Source organism: Echinops telfairi, unplaced genomic scaffold, assembly GCF_000313985.2.
Source record: "Echinops telfairi isolate 266 unplaced genomic scaffold, ASM31398v2 ScPeMD7_4;HRSCAF=17, whole genome shotgun sequence".
Classification (NCBI taxonomy): Eukaryota; Metazoa; Chordata; class Mammalia; order Afrosoricida; family Tenrecidae; genus Echinops; species Echinops telfairi.
The window spans coordinates 1,657,835-1,674,745 of NW_022103900.1; the positions used below are offsets into that span (position 1 = coordinate 1,657,835).

Below are 16,911 nucleotides of genomic sequence, written 5' to 3' on the forward strand. Positions count from 1 at the left end.
AAATCAAGTCGAGTCCTGCAAATAAACATGCTCGAGGCGTTCCTGAGAGCTCTGTGGAGCAGGCTCCCTAGGTGGGGACACGCCGGTAAATACGTGGATGAAACAAGTGGAAACTTACACCAGGCACTTCTCCCAGGTCCAGCGCGGCAGTAGCCCTAAGGGCACATTCTAGTGTTTTTTAATCCATGATCTGCCCTTCTCGCTGATGGGACTACTCAGGCACATGGTCAAGTTGCAATCAGCTTCTCCCTTAGTGATGTATGAGAGCTGGGCTGATTTATCTTGTCTTTCTGCAGCATATTAGCACTGATGTTTCTGCGTATGCATCCTACCTTTCTTTACCCAGAGCCCCGGCTTTATCATTGGCAATCTAAATTAAAGAGCCAGTGAACAGAGCGGGGTTGTTGCCCCCCCCCCCACTTCCCCACCCCCTCCCTGTTTTCCATGAAACAATTGCTGGGCAGTCATTCCCGGACAAGGATTCCACTGTTTATTCTAGCAAGTCTCCCCTTCAACATCCCATTGAGACTGGAAGTCAAGTTGTAAAAGGATAGGTCCAAGGAGACTGCCTTAGTTCAAAGATCTATTTATGATTTATTCTCTGAAAGTGTACAGATGGCCTCAGGAAATACTAGCGGGCACTGCCACCTGCCAGCTATTCAGCCCCAGAACGCGGAGCTACATTATTTACCAAAACAAAGCAACGTGACCCTCTGCTTACTGCCCACCGCGTGGGTAACACTCAGAGGTGCTTTCTGTTCAGAGAAATCTCTCCCATTTTTGCATCAATATTTGTTTGGCATATGAATGCCACAAGTTTATTTTAATGAGGAATGGGAGCACGCTGCTGTCAAATGTTGTATAAGATAAGCAACATAAAACTCTAGAAAATTTCAGGGTGATAGAACAAACCAATCATTATTAACCTTGTTGTGACTTGCTATCCACAAACGGTAGCTGAAGCAAGGGCTAAAAGTTGTGTTGAGTTTGGGATTTGCCGGTTCCTTTCCTTAAGACACATAAAAAATTTGGGAGGGCTGTGCATCTCCACAGATGTTGGGGAAAAGGAGATGCATCTCAGATTGTCTCTGTTTTCTTTTGCTGTTATCAATAGAAAAAGCATGATTTTTTTTCATGGTCTTTAAGGATGTGTATAGTGTGTTTTCATTTTTTGCATCTAAAAATTAATAACTTATAACATACATTCCCAAATAAGCACAGAATAGATGTGCCCTTCTTAATAGCTTTATAGCACCTAATGCCTCCCTCAATTCCTTGACATCTGCATTGCTTCAAGTTTTCATCTATTAAAAAAAATAGCTTCCTATCAGAAATGCAAGGTGTTCAGATTCTAGGGCCTTGCAGAAAATACAAATGAAACAAACAAGAAAAGCATCTCACCTGTCCTGCTTCTCATCTCTCAAAATTTCAACTGGGCGAAATAGAACTCAGAAGGCCTGCTGGAAGCCCATCTCGAGCATTAATTCTCCTAGATTGTCCCGAGATGAAACTTTTCTAAAAATCGTATCAACTCCTCAACTCTAGGGCTTGGTTTTACTGACCTGCCCCACAAACATCCATAATAATTTAAAAAGTTTAAATCTGAGCATTGCCACTCACTGCCTTAAAACTCCAAGAGCTTCCTGTTATTCTGAGGCTGAAAGCCAAAATCCTTATCATGCCCTTTAAGGGCTCAGTTCTATTTCACTCGGAAGATAAGCCCACCTTCCTAGAACTGACTGGCTGGGATACAGAACCATCCATCAATCAAAGATTGAACGCCTTTCTGCCCATCAGCTTCAGCATGATACCTGAGCACCACCTTGGCTGCTGAGAGAATTCCAAATGCAAGCACACAGGCCTCTTCCTCCAGCTTGAAAGCTCCAACATTCATGAGCAAGATTTCTCTACTCCACAAATCAGCTTATGAACTATGACAAAATCAATATGGAGCTAGCCAGAAACTGTAAATGCAAAGTAGAGATAAAAATCAAGACATAAGGGGAACAAGATTAAATTAATCATCTGATGAATGTGAACTCAAACCGGTCTTAGGTTAGGGGAGAAAAGTGAAACCCCGCAGAAGGAGCTGAAACTCCACTGGGACAAGCATTGTTCAAACGTGGTCCTATTGTTATGCTTGTCAGGTCTATGGCTAACGACGACTACATTAACCTCAGGCTTACGTCTTTAAAGTCAGTGACAGTATGCTTTTGAGGGTCTTCAATAAATAATTCATAGAAATTCACAATCGTACTCTTTGATATCACGTTCTTTCAAGAGTTCTCTCCATTTTAATCACTAACAGAATCAAATGGTTAAATCTTACCAGTTCCTAAGGAAACTAGCCCAAGGAACTCATCCTCACATGACTTGAAAATATGGGATTTCATCAACTACAGTTCTATTTTGCCAGTAGCCAACAACAGCACAGTCATCTAATGCAACTTGCAGTCACACAGAAAGAACTTAACTGCACGACACCCAAAATCCTGCAATTATCTAAAGACATAGGTTGAGACTGAGACATGAGATTCCGGGACTGGTTTCATGCATGCAGATTTGACACCACAATGTTCCACAAGTCTCAGATAATTTCCAATATTTTATACCACAGACTGCACTTCATGGAAAGTCACACCAGAAAAGGCTCCCTTGGGAAACTCATTGCTATCCAATGAATTTCAGCTCACAGTGACCCCATGTATGAGTATTACAGAGTAGAATGGTTCCATATGATTTTCTTGAATGTAATCTTCACAGAAAAAGATCTTCACGACTTTCTTCTGTGGTGCTTCTAGCTGGGCTCCAGCCACCAAAAAACGGATTGGCAGTTGAGGGCAAACCGTTTGTATCATCTTCTCTCTATTAGGAGACAATTTTAAACTCTGGAACCAAATTGTCTTTGTTCAAACCATGACTGGATAAATTGCAGCTCTATCACTTACCAGCTATATAGTCTCGGATAAGGTTCTAACGTTTACCATAGATCTTTTAAAAATCCATCTGTAAAATGAGATAACTGAGTTCTCCTTCTGGCCATGGAACAGTTGTTTCTATCAGACAAACTCTCCAGTGGATAACAATGATAAACTTTGATGAAAATATTAAGGGACAAAAAAATCCCGCCACTATCCATAGCTGCAGGAGTGTGACCCAAAGCAGGTAGAGACTAAAGGAGGACTGATCTGTTGAAGAATAGCACTCAGTAAGTTACCCGTTTTTTTACAGCTTGTCATCTCAGGGCAGACACCAGTCCGTTCCACAGGGTGGCTGGAACTCAAAGAATGAAGCCCCAGAAGATGACAGTAGTTGGAACACCAGAGAGGAAATCCCAGCACGAAGACAGCCACTGAGAAGAAGTCCCAGATTCAGTAGAATAGAAAATCTGATCAAGTCTCTGGCTGACCTCCATACGACATGCATTCAGGACAGATTTCTGGTAGTGCAGCTAACGTTAAAGGAGCAGAACAGAGAGATCTGCTGCTGTCAACTACAGGAAAGACAACATTGGAGATGGGATTCAGCCAAGTTAACTACCTATTAAGAAATAATAATATACTCTTTAAAGATATATACAGAATTCGTAATCCCCATAACGTACCACTTACAATATAGAAGATACAATAAAAAATGACTGGGTCATGAAAAGACATAGGAAAATGTAACCCACCCTCAAAAGAAAAGATAATTCGAGAGACCAATGGAGAGATGACCCAGATACTGGGACTAGAAGATGAGGATTTTAAATCTGCTATCATCACTCAGTGGCGTAAGGAAGCTCGACCACACGCAAGCTCTGCCCAGAGTACAGAGGATGACGGAACGCTGCCCTCCTAATTGTACGAGTTCCGTCATAACATGGGTACTGGAATTCAACAAAGATGCTATGAGAGAGTAAAGTACAGGTGAGGATCTATGAACATTAGCTAAAGCAAATGGAAGAAATCATGAGGTCAACAAGCTGAATAGAAAATTTCAAAGGGCAGCTCAAGAAGACAAAGCCAAATACTAAAATAAAATACACAAAGACTTAGAAGTAGAAAACCAAAAGAGAGGAACACACTCAACATATTTTAAACTGAAAACTCCAGAAAAAACGCAAGCCTTGAGATGCAATACTGAAAGATTCTATGGGAAAAATATTGAATAATGCAGGAAACATCCAAAGAAGATGAAAAGAATCCGAAGTCGCTGTGGCAAAAATAAACAGTTTACATCCCACCATTTCAGGAGGTAACATATGAGCAAGAACTGATGGTACTGAAGAAGAAGTTCAAGCTGCACTGAAAGCACTAGACAAAAATAAGGCTCCAGGAATTGATGGAATTCCAATTAAAATACTTCAGCAAGTTGAAGAAGCACTGGAACCACTCACTTGTCTGTGTCAGGAAATTTGGAAGACAGCTAGTTGGTCAACTGACTGGAAGAGACCCCCAATTGTATCTATTTAAAAAAAAAAGTGACCCAACAGAATGTACAAATTGTAGAAAAATTTCATGGATATCACATGTAAGTAAAACATTTTTAAAAAATAAATCATTTTATTGGGGGCTTTTGCAGCTCTTATAACAATCCATACATCAACTGTATCTAGAGCATTTGCACATACGTGCAAGTAAAATTTTGATGATCATCTGTGGTAGTTACATAATCTGGTGTCAACTTGAAACTATTAAGAGGGAAGGGGTGAAGGTTAGCCTGTCAATCAGGTTGCAGCTTGATGACCTCATCTGGAGGTGCAACGGAGATGAATACCTCGTTGGAGGTAGGACACACACTCTGCAGGACATCCCTCTGACAAGACACATAGCGCTACGCTGATGGCAGCCAGAGCCTTGGAGCTGGAGGAGCCACCTTCCACCCACTGGCCTGTGACCTTCCTGAATTCAGCATCATTGCATGTGCTGTGTGAGTCTGAAGAGGAATTTATAGACTGGTATCAGACACATGGGCTAATATCGGACTTATGGACTTGATCTGCACTGGGTTGGGATGTTTTCTCAATATTCAATTGCTCTTTGATATAAAGTTCTCTTTTACATACATATGAGTATCTCTGGATTTTTTTCTCTAGTCAACCCAGGCTAACACATCATCATAATTACTGCAGGGCATTGACAGTGAGCCACCAGAGGTTCAAGCCTATTTCAGAAGAGGATGTGGAACAGAGGATATCAATGCTGATGTCTGATGGATCTTAGCTCAAAGCAGAAAATACCATAAAAATGTTTACTTTTGTACGTATCAGTGTTGTATTTTCTCACCATACTTGTTCAATCTGAGCAACTCATCAAAGAAGCTGGCTTACCTGAAGAAGAATGTGGCATCAGGATTGGAGGAAGGCTTATTAGCCACCTGCTATAAGCAGATGACACAACCTTTAAGTTCTCCTCGCTTTCCTCTGATTGCATTAACAGACTTGCTGATGAAGATCAGGGACTGCAGCCTTTGGTATGGATGACAACTCAATGTAAAGAAGACCACATCCCCACAACTGGACCAAGAGGTAGCATCATGTGAAATGGAGAAAAGGTTGTGGTTGTCAAGGATTTTGTCTTGCTTGGATCCACAATCTATGCTCAGGGAAGCAGCAGTCACGAGATCAATAGACAAGTTGCATTAGGTAAATATGCTACACAAGAGCTCTTTAAAGTACTGAAAAGCAAGCATTTACCTTGAAGACTACGGTGTGCCTGACCCACATCATCCATCAAATTTCCAATTGCCTCCTATGCACGTGAAAGTTGGACACTGAGTAAAGAATACCAAAGACGAGTCGATACATTGGAATTGTGGTGCTAGAGAAGAATACAGAAAATACCACGGACTGCTAAAAGGACAACCTGATTTATCTTGGAAGATGTATGGCTAGAGTGCTTCACAGAGGCAATGCTGGCTAGACTTCATCTCATGTACTTTGGACTTGAGAGACCAGTTCTTGGAGAAGGGCGTCATGTTTGGGAAAGTAGAGGGACAGCAAAAAAAAGAGGAAGGTCCTCAAGGATAAGGACTGACATTGTGGCTTCACTGATGGACTCAAGCACAGGACCGACCATGAGGGCGGTGCAGGACCAGGCAGTGTTTCCTTCTGTCGCGCGTAGGTCGCTATAGGTCAGAACAGACTCGAAGGCACCCAACAACAATAGCATCTATGAACATAGACGTAAAAATCCTTTTAAAACAGTAGCAAATCAAATCTAGCAATATACAAAAAGGTAATGGCTCATAGCCAAAGAAGGTCTAACTCAAGAAAGCAATATTATTTCAATATTTTAAATTCAAGGTAACTTATATTAACAGGCGATAAAGAGGAAAGCCATATCAAATTCTAATGCACTCAAGGAAAAGTAAGACAACATTCAATACCCGTTCATGATTTTTAAAAGTTCACAGCAATTAAAAATAGAAAGGGATTTCTTCAATCTACATCTAATATTTAATAGTTAAATATTCCCCCTCGAAGGTTGGGAACCAGAAAAAGACGTTTGCTTCCCCCACTTCTATTCACCAGTGTGATCCTAGCCAGTCGAATAAAATGCATCAAGATTGGGAAGAACTAAGACTCATTAGTCACTGATGGCTTGTTTATACAGAAAAAAGCAACTAAAAGAATCTAAAATAGAATAAAATTAGCATCTACCTTATAGTTTTTTATAAAGTAATAGAATACAAAGGGATTAATGTGTTTAAAACATAGTAAGCCTGAACACAGTAAGTACCATCCAAGGGGTCTTCAAAGGTTCATGGAAAATGCATATTATAAAACAACAATATGTAGACGACCTTCCTCTTCTTTTTTATGCACCTAAAGGAACTCCTGCTAACTTGTTACAACATATCTGAACGGAATCTAGTTTGAGGCACTAGGAAAGATAAGACACAAGCTGAAAGAACCCCATCCGAACAGCATGAACTATGCTAGATTTGAAGCAAGGACAAACATTAACTTCATGATAAAGTTTGGGTAGAAGAATGGCAACATCATTGGTACCTTATAAAAAATTTGTATGTGTGTGTGTGTGGGGGGGAGTGGACATCCCAAAGAATCAGCAGTTTACAAATTGATAACTCATTTTAAGAAGGAACGGGATGATGGTGAAGATGAAGACCATAACTGCAGAATGCCCACATCCATTAATCCTGTTCATGGCCTAATTGAGAAAGGTTTGTGATTAAAAACAGAAACAATGGTCAACAGCACAAATATTTCCATTGGTTCAGCTTACACAATTCTGACTGAAAAATTAAAGTTCAGTAAACTTTCCACTGGATGAGTGCTCAAACTATTGCACACACATCAGGTGCAGGCAAAAGCAAAGATCTCAATGGAAATTTTAAATAAATGGCATCAAGATACTAAAACATCTCTCCAGAGATTTGTAGTAGGAGATGAAATATGACTTATCAGTATGATCCTGAAGGCAAAGCAGAGTGAACGCAATGGTTGTCAAGATGTAGAAGTGTCCTAGTCCAAACCAAAGTGGACTCCTCAAGACCAAAGGCATGGCAAGTCGGTTTGGTTGCTCCAGGCATTTTGATGGTTGACTTTCTGGAGGCTGAAAGAATGGTCACATCTGCATATGATGAGAGTGTTTTGAGAAAGCTAGCCAAAGCTTTAACAGAAAAATACATGAGAGCGCTTCACCAGAGAGTCTTCTTCACCACAACAATGCTCCTGCTCGATCCTCTCACCAAACAAGGGCAATTTGTTAGTCTCAATGTGAAATCGTTATGCATCCACCTTACTGCCATAATGTTGTTCCTTATGCTTTTGGAGTTTGGTCTTATTTTTGTTTCCTAATCTTAAAAAAAAAGTCCTTAAGAGGGACTCATTCTTCTTCAATTAATTATGTAAAAAAAAAAAAGATGCACTGACATGGTTAAATTCTCACTGCCATCCAGTCAATGTCAACTTATAGCAACCCTTAAATGGCTGGTACCACCGCGAACAAAAGCATCTGGACATTGATGGAGCTCACATAAACATTGCTGTGTTTTTTTAATCTAGATATCTAGGAATTAATCTATCCTGATTAGCAATAGCTAATGTGGGGAGGATACAGTAGCTTATTGCCAACCGGTATAGGTAAATTCCTCTGAGTGGCTAACAAAGGGCACCCTTGAGGAATAAGATTATCTTCATTGTGGGATCGAGGTTAATGAAAAAGCTCAGGACAAGTAACGCTTGCATGCCTACAGGCTGCAAGAAAGAAAAATCAGTCCTCGTTGACATTCCTAAGATTCAAAAACAAAGTGTGCTACAGAGAATATAACAGTGCCTATAGAGTTATTGCTTTTAAGCATGATCTAATATGCCGACAGTTACACAAATTAATCCAGTTTCTGTTTTCAATGAAAACGTCTTGCCATGATTTGTAAGTTCTATCACGCAGGCTATCAACGAAAGACTTTTAAGTACAGAACGCAGTTTTTATTATTGTGTAATTTAATTTTTAAGGCAAAAAGACATATCTATACAGTGATGACATTGCTATGTCCACAGATAATAGAAATACACAAATAGAAGTGTTAAAAGTGGATCGCTCTGGGTAGTAGGAGTGGGGAAATCTTCCCATTTTTAGTTTATGTCTTTTTCATATTGATTAAAATGTTAATAACATTTATTAATAGTGTTGATTTTGTCATAAATGCCTAAAAGAAGAAAAACCCCTTGCTAATATAGATACATAAACATTTAAAAGTCAAAATACTTAGAAGTCTGTTTACTAAATGTTCCGCTGTGCTCTCTGCACAGAATCGCGGTTTCATTTTAACCATCAAGGACATATTCCAGATGTCCTTGCCTCTAGGGTCCTCTCCAACACCCCCAAGTAGGCGACAGTGGGGAAAGGAAACACAAGTTGGGCCAAGGGCTCAGACTACTAGCAGTTAGGCAGGCTCATCAGAAATAAGAGCATTAATAATTCTCCTCTAAGTCTACCTGCTCATGACTTCTAATTGAACTTGGATTCCACAAGTCAATTTCTCCACCTCCTACCTCTGCATGTGTTGAAACCAGTAGAGAGAGACCTATGGATCAGATATGAGCCATTATCACTGGAAGCACAGAATTTTAATTTAAAAATGACCACAGAAAATATCTAAGTCACCTGCAGACACCACATAAGGAAACTAAGGACCAGAGACGTTAACCAATTTGCCCAAGGTCAGAGTTATTAAGTGACCTTAGAAGAATGAGAAGCCATGTCTCTTGAGCCTCAAGATGGTATTTGATCCATTATCATTAAGGAAGGCATGTGCTATTTATGCTGGACCAGAGACTGTGCCTCCATGGACAAAGCAGGATACAGGCGTAAGAAGGCACTGAAGGAAACAATTTCCCTACCTTTACCATAGATCCCAGTATTGGAGGTCCAGCTTTAAAAATGGACTATTATTCTGTTATTTTTCTCTGCCACTGGCCCAGAAGATACACATACATTTTCTCTACAAAGAATCCCTTAGTATAAAAGAGAGACTCCCTATTAGAGGAAAATTTACTGGTCATATCAATCAAAGATACTTTGATTGATGTATAATTATATATAATTTATAATTAATGCTAATGAAGAGATCTTCATTAGAACGCTTCCCACAGTTTGCTTATAGGCAGCAAGAAAGCAAGAAATATTTACATTAATGCAATTGTATTCTATTATGTTCTACCAACTGCATGTATGTTTGTCTGTCTATAAATTATGAGAACTTTGGATTTGTTTCTAAAAATCCAGAGAGTAAATCAATGATGACGCTCCATTGTGAGGTGCTACTGAGCTAGTTTCAACTCATAGTGACCCTATCTATGTCCAACAGAACAAACCCTGCCCAGTCCTGGGCCGCCATCACACCTGTTATGTTTGAGCCCATTGTTGCTGTGGCTGTGGCAACCACTCTCTGAGGGTCTTTCTCTTGTTGGCTAAGCCTCCACTTTACCAAACATGATGGCCATCTCCAGGAACTGATCCCTCTGATAACATGTCCCACGTGAGCACGAGGAAGTCTTCACATCCTGACTTCTAAGGTGTGGTCGGGCTATGGCTCTTCGCAGGCAGATTTGCTCATTCTTCATGCAGCCCACTGTTCTTCCACTACACTGTGCTCATCGCCACGATTCAAATTGCATCAATTCTTTCTCCATTGCCAAGTTTTTGCATGAATATTAGGCGATTGAAAATATGATGGTTAGGACCAGGCAGACCTTAGTCCTCAGAGTGACTTCCCTGCTTTTGAACATTTTAACTGGTCTTTGGCAGCAGATTTGCCCCCTGAAATATGTCATCTGATTTTTTTGATTGCTGCTTCAAGGAGCATTGACTGTGAAGCCAAGCAAAATGAAATCCTTGTAAACTTCCATCTTTCTTCATTTATCCCAATGTCACTAATATTGGTCAGTTGTGAGGGTCTCTGTTTTCATTGAGTTGTAATCCACATGGGAAGCTATAATCTTTTCTCTTCATTAGCTAGTGGTTTTAGCCCTCTTCGAGTTCAGCAAGCAGGGCCGTGTCACCTGTCCACTGCAAGCCTTCGATGTGTCTTCTTTCAATCCCGATGGCCCATTCTTCTTCACACAGTCTAGCTTCTCAGAATCTTTGCTCATCATTCAGATTAAATGATATGATGGAAGAATGCAACCCTGACGCACACTTTTCCTGATCTTACTCCATCCCCTTGTTCTATTCAAATGACCGCCTCTGTTCCAGGTACAGTTTCCATGGGAGCGCCATTAAGTGTTCTGGAATTCCCTTTCTTCACAATGGTAGCTGTTATAGTCCAGGGTTGAATCTTTTCCAGAGACAATCAAATACAGGCAAAAAATACTTAAAGATCAATAATCAACTCAGTCAACATTGCCCTGAAAACTCGTCCAGAACCACAAAGAAATCCTTGATTCTTCTTTGCTTAAAAAAAAAAAATCCCCAAAGAACAGACAAGATAGCCCTCCCCAAACCAAACTCAGTGCCATCTAATTGATGCCAACTCATAGCAAGCCTAGAGGACTGCCCCCTGTGAGTTTCCGAAATGGTAACTCTTTGCGGGCACAGAAAGCACAGTCTTTCTCCCAAGGAGCAGTTGGTGGTTTCAAACTGCTGACCTTTCAATTAGCAGCCCAATGCCATCAGAGAGCCTATAAAACAAAACAAAACTTACTGGCATAGAGTCGCTGCCAACTCATAGGTAAAACTGCCCCTGTGAGTCTCTGAGACTGTAACTTTTTATGAATCGAAAGCCTTGTCTTTCGCCCAAGGGATGACTGGTGGTTTCAAATTTCTGACCTTGAGGGTAGCAGCCCAACACTATATGTAATTAATACTCAGAAAAACTGATGTGCAAATAAGAAATCATTTTTACTTCTTCAGTAATATGTTGCTTGGTGGTGATGGTGGTGGTATTAGCTGCCATCCAGTCAACCACCAATTCACGGGGACACCCCAGACAACAGAACAGAACAAAACAACATCCCCATGTTTGGTTTCAGACCAGGGGATTGTGATTCCTAACGTTTTAACGGGCCGATTTTCAGAAGTGCATTTTTTCCTAGTCCATCTTAGTCTGGAGGCACCATTCAAACATGCTCATCATCAGAACAACACACAAGCCTCTACTGACAGAGGGGTGGTGACTGCGGGAGGCATATTGATCAGAAATCAAACTGGGTCTCCCACATGAAGGGCAAGAAGTCTATCCCTGAACCAACAGCAACCTCATTGGAGTGTACTTCAAAAAGAATGTGGGAAATTCCATACTTTTTAAATTTCACTTTCCCACGAGCGTCAAGACTCAAGACATTTGAGAAAGCCCCCTTGTATTTAGCAATATATGTTTTCTAAAGCCCTCCCCTAGAGCTGGTTCCTCTGCGTATTAAAACTGTATCTTTTCACAAATGCAGATAAGTCTTCAAAGTGACTACTGTCCATGCCTCTCATAGGTTAGAAATACAATTCATGTATACACACCCTGGACTTGGCAGGACTTTCCGTGGGCTTAAGGAGGACACACTGAACTCATTATATGAAGCTAAAAAGCGGGTGCATAGGTCAGGGTCCCAGATGGGACTCACAGGCTTTTCACGTGGATTACATTGTCCCGCCTCCCCAGACACTCCGTTGCTAATAGTTTTCCAACGCGGAAATTTTTTCAAGCTTTGATCTTCTAGGAAACCTCAGTAGGATAGAACCTTCCAGCTGAACAAACAGACTGGAGCGAAACGCCATCCTCTTTGCATCTGTCACAGAAAGTACCAGCATCACCTGCCCCGACTCCACCCCCGCGTTTCATTTCATAAAGTGGTCTCGTTCAAAATACGCAAATGGCACACAACACTTGGAACAAGCAAATGTGAGCCTCTATCAGCAATTGACTCGAGGTAATTAAGAAGGTTAAATCAAACAAATTATCATGTTAAATGGCAGGTAAGTCCTAATTAGTCTCAATTTCTGTATTAAAAAGGAAACAGCTAACTAAACAGAGCAGCAACAACCCAATGTGAACTGCCAAGGCCAAGTGTCAAGGGAGGAATGCACTTCAAATGTTCATTCAGGAGGTGGAGGACCGGGTGTGGCTGCGTCTCCACTGGACACCAGCTCCGAGGGAAGGACCGTGTGTGAATGTGGAAGTGATGGAATATATCTGGCGTGCCTCAGGGATGAGTTACAGGATTGCATTTTAAATGGCAAAGATGCAAAATAGACACAGCATCAACTCCAACCCACGGTCGTCTCTCTCCAACCAGCATCTCAAGCTCTTGGCCGTGAAGAAACGGAGCTCAGGAAGTGGTCTCTCACCCAGGGAAGGAGCTCCTAGAGTAGACCCTCCTCCATAATACAATGCCCCACACCCTGCATGAGCAGCCAGTTCGGGAGCCTCCATCAGTAACCACAGAAAGACAGGAACCCCTGGAGAGAGAGAGCTTCCTGGAGTTGTCTCAAAACGGTCATGACTGAAACGTGCTTCTATGGAAGTAGATCGCACACCAGATGGGGTTTCAGAAAGTTCATGGAAAAGTTCCATTACCTTTTCATTCCATCCCCCCCCACCCCACCCCCCGTGAATTTTATGAAACCCCTCACATGTCCTTAGTCCTACAGAATAACGTAGCCTTAAAAAAATCATAGTCCCGTTTAAAAGCTTCAAGTTATCTATTATTACTATTTTAATCCCAGTAATTTTAGGGGAGTTAGATGAGATCCCAGCCACCAACCACTGGAAACCAATAAAGTTTTCAAAGAACAACCTGCTTTCTTCTCCACATGAAGCACTTTGCCTCGTTAACCTCCGGTGTCTTCTCTCTTCCACCCTCCAGCGAGCGCCCCGCAGGAACACACACAATGTGTGCTGTCCACTGCACTCCTGGCTTTCTGGTCAGGCCAGATGATCCAGGGCAGAATTCAAGGAGGAGGCCCAGAGCAGGAGGCAGGGTGGTGGCAAAGGGAGCAGGGAGGGGCGTGGAGCAGAGGCTGGAGAAGCCAATCTAAGTCTAAGTCATCACCTCTAGTATCTGGGCCTAGTCACCCTGTCGGGCAAGAACATTTTGATATTGTTTCCCTAAATAGATTACACTCAGAGTGACCCTGTGGACACTCTTACCATACAAATGACAGCGGTAAGACGTTGGTTCCAAGGAGCGGAGAGAGCTTCTCAGACTCCATTGTTTGCCCTTCTGCACTCAGGCCTTGGCTAGGGAGAGACAAGCCTGAGACTAGAGCTCGGTAACTTGAGAGAAGAACAGGGCTGTCAAGAACTCGAGAGACCCGGAGACACCAAGTGTGACCCCAGTTCTTCTGCGTGCTCTTGACCTTTGCAAGAAAGGGACCCCTTCCGTCCTTCTTTCCCCTCTCCGCCCTTATCTTCCTTCCTTCCTTCCTTCCTTCCTTCCTTCCTTTCAGCAGATAATCACGGGGCACTGGCTACATACCAAGCGTGGTGCTATGCTCAGAGCACACCCAAAACACACTGTATCTGTCCTCAAGCGGCTCACCCTCCGGAGACATGGACACAGGGGCACGTGCACAAGCCATTCTAAAATGGTGTGCTGGAAACTGGGGTGGAATGGGAGCAGGGGGAGGAGCATGGAGCACCTGCAGAGTGAGGAAGTCAGGGGAGGAGGCCGAAAGGGCTGCCTGTGACCCAACATCAGTGCCACCAGACTGCATGCACTCCTCAAAAGACAAACTGTGTGTGGCATGAAAGGACTCTGCCTCCCTCATTAGAGCAGAAATACCAAGAGGGCAGTGCCAGGTCCCCAGTGTCTAGCCCAGAGCTTGGTATGCAGTTAAACCCAACCCACAGCCACCCAACTGATGCTGACTCGTGGCAGGCCTGGAGGGCAGGAGAGAATTGCCCCTTTGGGTTTCCAAGATTTTAATTTAAAAAAACAACAATATTTTTAATTTCAAGGGCATTATTCATGTAATGATGATTTTATTTCTTTGTAAAAAGATATTAATGGTTCTCAAATAATTTTTATTTGAAATCATTTTATTGGGGGCTCTGACAGCTCTTATAACATTCCATACATCAATTGTATCAAGCACATTTGTGCATATATTGCCATAATCATTTTCTAAACATTTACTTTCTATTTGAGCCCTAGGTATCAGCATTTCTTTTTTCCCTCCCTTCCTCCCCCGTCCTCCCCTCAAGACTTCAAATCTTTATGGGAGCAGGTAGCCTCATCTTTTTGAGATGGAGCAAATGGTGGGCTCAAACCACTAGCCTTGAGGTTAGCAGATGCATCGCTATGCCACCAGGGCTCCTTGGGATCAAGCAACATTAAATTTTAATTTTTAACATTAAGTTTAAACATTCAATATTATTAAATAAACGAATGATATAAGAACTCATATCTGCCTCTGGGTCTTCCTTTTGGGTCAAATCTTGGCTGGAAGGATCTTAGAGCTCGTCTAATGATCCAATCCTTCAGAATTTACAGGTAAGAGATGTTTTTAAAGGGGGGAGGGGTCTTTTGCAGGTGGTTGAAGAGACAAATTATCATTCGGTGACGAAAACCAACAAACTGCTGTCATCTATGACATCACAGATGAACCTCACAATCAGTATGCTGAGTTGGAAAGGTGCCAGACACAAGAGACTACCTGCTGAATGAGTCGAATGACAGGAAGTTTTCAGAAAGGGCAAATTGACCCACAGAGAAAAGTAGAACAGTGGTGGCCTGGGCTGGGGTTAGGAATGGGGATCCACCACAAGTAGGTGTGAGGGAATCCTCCTGGGGGGATGATTCTGTTCTGGCTGTTGCTGGGTACCGCCGAGTCAGTCCAACTCCTAGGGACCCCATGTACAACAGAGCAAACCACTGCGGGTCCTCTGCCACCCTCACAATCGCCGTATGTCTGAGTCATCGCTGCAGCCCTGGGCCCATCCATCTAGCAGAGGGTCTTCCTCTTTTTGCACTGCCCCCCTACTTTACCAAGCATGATGTCCTCCAGGGACCGATCTCTCCTGACAACAGGTCCAAAATACGTGAGATGAAGACTCGCCATCCTGGCTTCTAAGGAGCATACTGGCTGTACTTCTTTCAATCAGAGTCTGTTCTAGAAGTGATGACAAAGATACTAAAAATCACTGGATTGTACCCTTGAAGTGTTGAAGTGGATTTTGTAAATGCAAACTGAATCTCAATGAAGTGGCTCAGCAGGGTTTGCAGAGGAAGACTTCCACTGTGGGCTTGCCCTCCCCCTACTCTGAGGGAGGTTGCCATGCTGTTGAAAACAAAGACAGGAGCCTAGATTTGAAAAGACTCATCTCCTAGTTCCCAGCCCCAGTCTCTTCCAGCCACCTGAGCTACTGTACTTCCCTAAAGAGTTTGCCTGTCAATACAAAGCCTATCCCTGGTTACCAGTGGCTGGGGCCCAACGGAAAGCAATGTGCTTAATGGCTACAGGGTTTCCTTTTGATGTGATGAAAAAGTTTCTGAACTACATAGTGAAGAATCTTGCACAGCACTGTGAATGGTCTCCATTGCCATCGAGTGGATTCCGACTTGTAGTGACCTTAAAGGACTGGGTAAAACTGTCCCTGTGGGTTTTCAAGACTAACTCTTCCCAGGAGTAAAAAGCCTCATCTTTCTTTTGCAGAACAGCTCATGGTTTCGAACTGCTGACCTTGCAGTTAGCAGCCCAACACGTAACCACCAGGACGCCTCCAATTTAAAAATTGGTTGAAAGGGTGAGGCTTATGCCATGTGTCCCTTACTACAACTTAAAATATTTTTTAAGAGCCTACATATAAATAGTCCCTGTTTCAGGACCACTTTCACATGTCCCTTCCATTTTGCCAATTCCAGTCACAGAGGGTCAGCTACTATCACAGCAATTTCATGTCAACGGTTTTAGACCAGGTGACAGCACAGCTCTAAGCAATTGGTGGGCTGCACTGTGTCACCTTCTCCTGGGTTGGCAAACAGCAAACATTCAAGGAGGGAAAGAGGAGGAAGCCTGGGTTGGGTTTGCATTTTAACTGGATGCCATCATTCGGAGCAACACAAGGCACAGTCCTGAGCTGTCGGCTCACCTCTCTTAGGTGTTGCTACCAAGGCCGGCCTGCTCCTGTGCTGGAATGTACTTAGCCAGGGCATATGATGAAACAGTTGCCACTCTGTCAGGAGTTTTATCTTACCAGTCTATAAAGTGCTAGTACTTCCTGCTTCCCGCCTGCCCTGGGATCCTCCTCCACAGGATCCCTATTACAAACACACTTAGCTTTTTTTTTTTTTTTTGTCTGTTAATGAATTTATTTGAAGTATTTTTAGAGCTATCGCTGATAAAGAGGTTTGTTTTGATTTTGGGGTTTTTTGGTTTTTGTTTTTTGTTGTTTTTTTTTTAAAAAAAAACATTTTATTAGGGGCTCATACAACTATTATCGCAATCCATACACACATCAATTGTGTAAAGC

At 42.4% G+C, this 16,911-nt stretch overlaps 1 protein-coding gene across 3 annotated transcripts in view; it reads right to left on the reverse strand.

The window, feature by feature from the left end:
* Nucleotides 1-16,911, reverse strand: part of RAPGEF4 (Rap guanine nucleotide exchange factor 4) — a 401,293-nt gene that overhangs the window by 237,424 nt on the left and 146,958 nt on the right. The window contains exon 1 of one of the 3 annotated variants that reach the window (XM_045298768.1): nucleotides 13,235-13,254. The exons of the other annotated variants lie outside the window; for them this stretch is intronic. Within the exon in view, the coding sequence (XP_045154703.1) occupies nucleotides 13,235-13,252 (18 nt within the window). The 5' untranslated portion in view covers nucleotides 13,253-13,254. Of the gene's footprint in view, nucleotides 1-13,234; nucleotides 13,255-16,911 lie in introns of those variants that run through there. 3 annotated transcript variants of the gene reach the window in all.